Genomic DNA, 9,545 nt, shown 5'->3' with positions numbered 1-9,545 from the left:
AAGAGTAGGTAAGTATAGCCTTACCCGTTTTGCTCTCTTTAGTATAGAAAAGGATAGGAGTCTAAATTCAGCTATGTTCTTTAAGCATAGAACTTCAAAGTCCTTCTCTGCAGTTCAAGCCCTGGTCTGTGGTTCTTATGTAGGTAACAGCAACCCTGACTCCATTGGGATCCCTGCTAAATTGAAAACTTATGAATAAAATCCTTCTGCCCTTACCAAAGCTAGGTAAGATAATGTTGAATAAAAGTCACATGGAGAAGAAAATACAACTTCCTCTTTTTAATTTAGGGAAGCCCAATTTAAGCATAGGTCATATTTCTTTTTTCTGAAAGAAAAAGTTTGAAGAAAAAAAGTACCTTCAAATATTCAATCATCCTTCAGCAGATAATGTGGCCTCTTAAATAAAACACAAATTGGAAGAATAAGTTCCAGAGAGTGATTGGATATGCAATTCATAGTTCAAATAATAGAAATAGGGTGACAAGATGAGAAATAAGAAAATAAAGTGTATTGCAAAAGAAGAAGATAAGGAAAATAAACAAGCAATTGTTTTTTGTTTTTTTTTAAAAAGAAGACACAAGAAAATTGAAAAAATATAGAGAAGAAATAGCATCAGATGAAATGAAGCAGGAGGTGAAAAAGAAGAGATAAGAACCAAAAAATGGGTCACACAAAGAAGAAAGATCTTTGATATAATTACTATATGATGCATTAGAAGGAGATTACAGTAGACATTAGGACCCTAGATTTGAGTCATTCATTCATCCAACAATTCCTGCTATACATCTATGTGTTGGGCGCTGCACTGAGCTTTTATTTCCACTTCCACTGTAAGGTTTCTTGGAATGATCAAATGAGAATATAAGTGAGAAACTGCTTTGAAAATTATAAAATTCCACAAACACACCATTATTGCTATTTATAGTAACATGAAAAACAGACCTAATCCAGCTAAAGCCTTGAAAGTCATAATTAACGTACCATGGACCAAGCAATAAATCTATTACCTGCTAGTTACCACCCAGGTCCACCACAGAAAATAGCCAATCAAGTTAAGTTACACAAACACCATGGGATGCTATTTAGTCATTAAAAGTGACAATTATTAGGATTCTTTGAATATTCACCAACATATGGGAATACATAGTGATATGTAAGGGAAAAACAAAGAAATACGTATTTGTTGATACAACTATGAAAAAATACATATATGTATATGTTGAAAAAAATTAAAGTAAATGTAGAGTGATATAAATTATTAAAATATAGTACATTTCTTTAAAGTTTACTAATTTAATAATGTTAATATACAATAGAGCCACATGTACACATGGCAGTCTAAATGCTTTCAGACTAGCAATTTGTTGCTACTTTTCCCTTTTGCAACAATTCCTCTCCAGGCCACTTTGTCATGCCAGTCTCTGCGAATCCACCTTTTAATCCACCAAACAAAAAATCATTCTTGAGTCCCTGTTGAATATAATCAACTGTATTCGGTATCGTAGAGTACAACAAAATGGTTAAGTATTTAGATTCTGGAATCACAGACACTAGGTTCAAATCTTGGCTTTATCTTGCAACTTTTGTCATTTTGAGCAAGTTACTCAAACTTTCTGCGTTTCAGTTTCTTCATATGTCAAATGCAGATCAAATGAGTACCTATCTTGGAGGATCATTGTTAACATCAAATGACAAAATGCATTCAAAGTGATTAGCACAGTGCTTGTTACATAATGAGCCCTCAGAACAGTCACCTATTATTAGACACCAAGAAAAGATCACTCACAGAGAACATGAACTAGCCAATGCCAAGTGCTAGGTAAGTGCTAGAAACAATCAGCATACCAGGAATTGCTACATGAGAGATGCCAAGAGGAAGCCGGTCCTAGAAGGGAAGGAATATCAACCAGGCCAAGAGGGATGGGTGGAAAGGATTTTGATGATCAAAATAAGGTAGTAACTGCTACACGTTTATAGTAGGTGCCTCTTTCCTTCCTTTCAACTTACAGCTGCAAGAGCAGCTACAGCAAGATGTAGGGCAGTGCCAATCCACCTCCCCCACACGTAGAAGCTGTTGTAAAACAGAACTGCTTCTCACCTCTCTGGCTTCAAGCCACTGTGTTTGGAAGCAGAAAGCTGGTACGATGGCTCGTACAGAGCTCTTTCCCAAGTCCATAATTATGTTCAACTTGAATTGGTTTTCTTCATTATTCAGTGTTGCAGTTGTGTCAGCTTATTCCAAAATAAGGATTTGTTGCTCTTTTAATCTGTGCATTTGACTTTTTCACAACTTTTTTTAAGGGCCCTCTTTCAGAAATAATGATAATAAATGGGGAAAATTATGGAAGGGGCCCTCAAAAGGGTATTGTGGGGTTTTTTTTAATGATTTGGAAGAAAAATGTTAACAGGTTTTCTAACCAGTCAACAAATGGCTTCACACAGATTCAAAGAGCAAACACTTCTCAGATTCAACACTGGAGGATAATCACTGATTGCTCTTTGGTGGTCTTTGGCATGCAAGAGAGTGGCAAAACTAAACCTCCTCAGTGATCTCTCTGCTTGCCCATAGAGAGAAGAAGGAAGAAAGGAAGGAAAGGAGGGAAGGAGGGAGTCCACAATCTGAGGACAGGTTCATTATTTCATTTTACCTTTAGGAAGTGCCAACAAATTGTTCAAGATATTATCATCAGTTAGTGCAGGGATTCCCAAAGATTGTTCTGTGAACCACGTGCTTAGCTCTGTGAGAAGCTATAATAAGCAAAGGGGAGGGATCTGCAATTAAATGTTTGGGAGATCATGTCCAGCCTCCTTATCTTAGAGATTCACAATGTACATCTGTTTATTTAACATTCTGAGAAATCCTGCAATAAAGAAAGTTGCTTAATGTTATTTAACTGAGAGGTTCCCAAATTTATGTAGCCAGGAATCTTTTTGCTTTTGAACCATTACTCAGAAATTATCATGGATTAGAACATGAAAATACTAAAAATACTAATTTTTTTACTGACATTTATCTTCTTTTGCTTACGTCGTGGTACAGATTTATGAAGAAAATGAACCTGCTTTTAAAAAATTCCTGCATAATCTAACAAACTTTAATCCCCTAGAATTCTGCTAGCCTCACAAATCAGTTGTTTAAAATTTTCCAGTATTCTCCTCTACAATATTACTCTCAGAATTATCTCCTTTCTACACAAGAACTCAAAAGTATAGCCATCACTTTTGGCCATTCCACAAAGCCCAAGGCACTTTTCTTATGTATCTGCACTTTAATATTTCTCACTCAGTTTTCTTGTTAATTCTCACCAACTCTTATAAACAAAAGAAAGGTTTTAGCTGAGAAAAACAAATGGAAAAAGCACCCCAGGCTTTAAAATCGTTGGACAATATTGAGATGTAGAAAAAATATTAATTTAAAAAATCTATAAAGAAAAAACCTTGCTTTCCATAACACTTAACCATGTCTGCTGCAATCTTATCCACTCCTGCCTCTCGCCCCAGTTCATTTATCTCTGTTGAAAATGTTCGGCCCTGGCCTAAATCTCACAAACTGTATACTTGCTTTGATAGACTTGAAGGGAAAGAATCCCACACGTATGAAATCTCCATATGTGATAACACATTGAGGTTATTGGACCTGTTCCCAGGATATGTTTATTCTTGTCTTCGTGATAGATTAGATGTAATTTTCTTTATTAAACAGCCAAGTGCAATTAAGAGGTCTCTGTTGATGATCTTAAGTACAGCTCAGCCAGAGAATAAATCCTATGAGTAAATCCCACCACCCTGCAAAGCTCACATCTGATAGAGGGAGCAGAGAGGGTCCTTTCCCAGAGCTTCCACTGTGTCAGAACTTCCCAGGAATGATGAAAATACATTCCACTGATGGCACTGCCTGGGGCGGATTATTTTCCGCTTTGTCTATCATCACAAGACTCTTTCTAACACCTTCCTGAGTTTAGATAAAAGTCCTTGAAATGTTCCACAAGGTTGACAATGACCTGACTAAATAACACTTCAGTTAAAAAAAAAAAAAACAACATTCCAGGACTTTGGGTTTAGGGTAAAATGAAGATAGCAGATGAGCACCTGACGGCTACAGTAAGAAACCTGTGTTCACTTAGACCTTCAACCTTCTCCTAGACAGCTACCCCTGAATGTCCAATGTCACTCCATATTCAACTTGTCTAAATTCAAATATATTACCTTCCTGTCCTGGCCCTTGGTAAAGGGTCCTCCCAGTTCTTGAATTTACTTGACCAGAAATCTGGAAATCATCCCCAACCACCCTCCCCCTAGCCCCCAACTCCTATTGCTTCTATAGTAGTCACCCCTTGTCTGTGATTTTGCTTTCCGTGGTTTCAGTTACCCACAGTCAACCATTATCTGAAAATATTAAATGGAAAAATCCAGAAATAAACAATTTACAAGTTTGAAATTATGTACAGTTCTGAGTAGTGTGATAAAACCTCATGCCATTCCACATCGTCCCACTGGGGATGTAAATCGTCCCTTTGTCCAGTATATCTACGTCGTTTATACTCACTTAATAGCCATTGTGGTTATCAGATTGACTGTTGCAGTATCACAGTAACTTGTGTCCATTATTTTACTTAATAACAACCCCAAACACAAGAGTAGTGATGCTGGTAATTCAGATATACCAAAGAAAAGCTTTCAGGTGCTTCTTATAAGTGAAAAGGCATATATGCATAGAAAAAAAAAAAAAAACATAGTATATATAGGATTCGGTACTATCCAAGGCTTCAGGCATCCACTGGGGATCTTTGAATGTATCTCCCACAGATAAAGAGGGGACTACTTTATAAGGTTGAACCATATTAAATTTCTACCATTTGACCATTTGTGCCCACAAAATAGCAATCGCATAGGCCAACCTAATATATAATTAATACTTAGGGAAGCCATGTCCCCTTCTCCTTATTCCCTCAGCAATTTTCTCATTAAAGGCCTTCACATCCCATCTGGATTCCTACGACTACCTCCTAAAGGCCTTTCAGCCCCCGTCTTGTCTTCCTGCATGCAATCTTCCACAGGTTTTTCTTTTGACAGAGATGTGACCAGAACACTCCCCCCATTAAAAATCTTCAAGAGCTCCCACAGCCTTCATAAACTAAGTGTGTTCTTCTTGAACAGAATATCCAAAGGCCTTCATGACCTGGCCCTGCTTCCTTCTGTTTCAGGTCTCACTACTCCCATCCTAAGAGCTAGCATTCTACTTAACCCTTTGTTGGTGCCTGAATAGATACTATTCTTTGGCCCATTTTCTGGAAGGCTCTCCCCACCCCAAATCTCCAAAACCCCTCTAATTATTACTCATTTTTCAAAATCAATTAAGTTATAAAATACTCCAGAAAGCCTCACTATCCACTCCACACACATACATACCCTCTGGTCTGGGTTAGGGTCCTGTCCCACAGGCTCATCTCATATCTACAGCAATATCATATTCAACATATATCTCCTTCCTTCCTACACTGTATGTTTCTTGAATGCAAGCATCATATCTTATTCATCTTTGCACCCTCATAGCCCAGCAGTGCCTGGCATGGAGTGTGTGCTTTATAAATGTTTGATGAAGCACTAAATGAATGCATGAATTAAAAAGAGAAGTGGGAGGTATTTGGAAAGGGCATATATTTATTGAAAAAGTAAACTTCAGGATCAATACACTTCTCTGAAAGATCAACAATTGAAACTACTGGTCACATTTTTCTATACCAAACACTCATACATCAGTCTCTAATAAACAAATGGTTTCTAAGTATCAAACAATGGTTACTTTATTTAAAACCTTTACTTAATATACCTAATTCCCAGGACAGTCGAGGTTTGTCCCTTCCAGCTCATTTTAGTGGGACCTGCTCTTCTAGGGCTAGGGACTTCCAGTGTCATTTAGCCTAATCCCATGGTTCTTTATTCTCATAGTCCCCTATTAGCCTTAAAAAATTAATGCATTTCCTAATAACCTAATTTACTTTCAAACAGGGTACTGGACATTGGAGAGAACAGAGCACATTAAAAATTAAAAATTTCCAATCTTCTTATATAAACATTCATTTTAAAAATTCCCCACAGCATAAAATTTTAAGATCCACATGTAGAATAGTTTGAAAATAGAAAAGCCATCAGAAGATTCTACCTTCTAATTCCTCTCTGTGACCATCATCGCTCCTTGCTCCAGCCCAACTCCCACACAGCTCGCGTATTTCCTGCCCCTTAGTCAAGTCACGGTCCTCTTCAAAACTCTCAGCGTTCAATGCCCACAAAAGTCCATCCAAACTTTTTGGCTTGAAACTTTGGGTTCCCTATTACCTGGTTCCAAGTTAAATTTTCCAACCATTTCATCTACTATGCCTTAACATAAGCCATGTTCTTCAGCCGGGTTGGACCACTCACTGTCTGTGAATGGCCCACAGGCTCTATCCTCTGTGCCTGTATTCTGGTGGAACCACACCCAGAAAGACCACCTGACCTGTCTAACCTCATCTCAGCTATTCTTCAGGAAGAATTTTAGGTTCTACCTCCTCCGTAATGCCTTCCATATCTTTTACTTATCCCTCCTCTGAACCCCTAAAACACTTATGGCCCTTTGGTGTTATTATCCACAAATTGCTTCGTACTGTTTGTTAATTGCACTATGTCTGGCTCATCTCCTTAAGTAGTCTGGAAATTCTCTGTGTCCTTCCAACAACAACTCAGCGCCCTGTGCTCAGTAAATAGCCACTAAAGTGCTTTAACCTTTAACCAGAAGCCTCTTAATTCTCATGGCAGCTGCTTCTTCATACCCCAAAGAATCACTAGCTGAACTCAAGCTTATAAACTCTAGTAACAGTCAGGCTCTGCCATCCCCAGATCCCTCTTCAAGGGTAGGCACTAATGCCTCCCATTTTCCCACTTCCCAAGTCAGTCATGACTACAACTAGCAGTACTGGCAATAGGTTCTCACTCTATAAGTGGTGGAGTACCTCAGTAGTGTCAAGCCTAGATTTTCTGAGCTTCTATTTTTCATGCCTCTAAAATGTCTGCAGTCTCTGCAATTCATTTTTGCCCTGAATTTCAGCATTTTTTGACTGCAGCCCTGATTTTGACAGTTCAGTCTGCCTAGGGTATAGACTTTGGACCTAATATCTAGTCTTTAGCTAAGGTCATGTGCAAAACAGAAGGTTTACCCAAGACCATGGCACCACTAGCTACACTTAGAGCCTTCGATTTGCTAAGCCCCTACCCACCAATTAACAACTGAAATATCAGTACTGTCCCAGACTGAATGTGCCTATTCATACTATGATCTAGACACTTGGTCACAACTCTTCCCTACTCAGGGACAAGCCCTATAGCCAGGTTAACTGCTCCAGCATGCATCCAACCAGATCCTACTATGCTCGCCTTCTCTCTTGCCCAGTGGCATTCCAAAATGCTTCCCAGGGAAGCCCTTCAGTGCAGTGATGACAGCTATTACAAGAAAATCCCTTCGAGGTCCTTCTAAATTGGGAAAAGTGGGTAAAGAAAAGTACAATAACCCATTAGCCTCTAAATTCCTCTCTCTAGACTGTAACTTCTTTGAGGACAGCAGCTTTACCTTACTCAGCTGTGTGTGTGTGTGTGTGTGTGTGTGTGTGTGTGTGTGTGTGTGTGTGTGTATTCTGAGCATCTGACCATTAGTAGATACCCAAAGATATTTACAGTATAAATGGCAGGATGACCACAAACACTGTATGTTTCCTTCATCATTATCCAAATTCCATGCTGCTTTTGTAATTTGTTTCTTTCTGAGATCTGAGTTCTAAAATAAGGAGGAAAACATCCCAATTCCTGAGGCAACTGATCTATTTTGGGGTTAATTTCTCTAAATTTTTGTGCCCGGGGTTGAAGGCAAAGGTTCTCCACAGTAAGAAGCAGGAGATACTGCAGACAAGAGGAAGACAGTCTTCAGAAAAATGTATTGTTTTGAAAATATATTTTACTGTCTTAAGCTAAAGTATGCCACATGCATATGAGGTAGTATTACCAATCCTCAGTAATAGGAGGTCCTAAGATTTTTTAGAAATTGCAGAAGTGTTATTAGAAGATTCCATTAGGGGCGTGGCTCCATAGTGTAGTGGTTAGCATGTCTACTTTACACTCAGAAAGTCCTGGGTTCGCACCCCAGGTGCAGCCACAGACCATACCCCTGGCACACCAGGACCCCCGAGTACACTGGGGGTACCAGGCCCCAGGTGCATGCTGCGAGCATGTGGGAGGAGATGCCCCCGCCTTCAGAGATCTAGTTCTTAAGGGGAAATAGCAACACTCATAGGTCAGGGGTAGAATTGAGGGGGAAGGGGAATTAAAGAGGGGGAAAAAAAAAGAAGATTCCATTAGAACCCATTAACATTTGCTAAATATCTGATAGAAAGCAGTGGAGTGAGTTCCGAGATATGAAACCAATGTCTCCCCCCAAAAAGAGCTCTTAATCTACTGACGAAGGACCGGTACGAGAGCCTTCTTAAACCCGACATGAAGAACCCCAGTTTTTGGCCAGTGGTTCTGAGACTGACAGAGGTCTCACTCACCGGCACAGTACCCCATGAGGTTGAGGAACTGCTCTTCTTTACAGCTGGTCCTGCAGTTCCCACCAGTAAGAGTGACGTGAGAGTGACAGGAGATGCAGTCAGATTCCGATGGGCCATGGCACTGCTTACAGGTGGGGTGACATTCTAGGGGGAAAAACAGGGACCGGGATTGGAATTAGCAGCACGGCATGTAAATACATGAATTGTTTAATGCACTCCACAGGTTGCATTAAGAGCAGAACTCAAACACTACTCATCTTTTGAAGATTCCTGAGCAAGCTTGGCACACCCGGACCAAGAGAATGCATTTTTAGTGTCAATTAAAATGCCATCTGTGAACAGAATATGGAATCTCGAACCATAAAAACTAGAGTGATTGGCTGCATACTCCAGAGGGGCCAGCATGACTTTCCCCAACTATATAAATCAAAACATTCAGATCAAAGAGACAAAGGAGAAAAATGAGTGGTAAGACTCCCACTCCCTAAAATACCATAATTTAAAGAGAGCAAGGCAGGGAGAAGAGGGAGACATTTGCTTCTCAGAAATTTCTGGCAGGCAAAGGTGAATACTACACAGCAAGTAATACTAAACCTTCTCATTAGAGTCAGATGCCACAACTTGGATTCCTGTTTTAATAAAATACAGAAAAGGTCCTCTTTCTGGAGGTTATCAGGAGTTGTATTTGAAGTTCAATTCCTTAGACAAAATTATGACAAAGCTATGTTTTCCCCAGAAAAATCACCAAATTAACAAGAGGTACTACACTGGGCGGGAAAAAAGTGAGTCTCAGTAGGTGTAGGTAATAAAGATAAGAATGGCATAGAAAAAGGCAGGTTGCAGCTGCAGCTGCGTCTGTGCTGCCAAGGCAGGAGCACGCGGATGGGAGGAGATTTAGGGATTTTTCTGCCAAGGATGAGGACATCTAAGCATGTCTGATTCCAATTGGAGGGGAGGTGGGGGACAGGA

General features: G+C 39.6%; 1 protein-coding gene across 1 annotated transcript in view; it reads right to left on the bottom strand.

The window, feature by feature from the left end:
* The window catches only part of FRAS1 (Fraser extracellular matrix complex subunit 1), a 421,815-nt gene that overhangs the window by 165,032 nt on the left and 247,238 nt on the right, over positions 1–9,545 (bottom strand). The window contains exon 20 of the mRNA XM_011360633.2: positions 8,577–8,720. Coding sequence (XP_011358935.1) covers positions 8,577–8,720 — 144 coding nt within the window. The remainder of the gene's footprint in view (positions 1–8,576; positions 8,721–9,545) is intronic.

This window comes from Pteropus vampyrus, unplaced genomic scaffold, assembly GCF_000151845.1.
Source record: "Pteropus vampyrus isolate Shadow unplaced genomic scaffold, Pvam_2.0 Scaffold56, whole genome shotgun sequence".
Taxonomy (NCBI): domain Eukaryota; kingdom Metazoa; phylum Chordata; class Mammalia; order Chiroptera; family Pteropodidae; genus Pteropus; species Pteropus vampyrus.
This window is presented reverse-complemented; position numbering and strand designations above follow the sequence as displayed.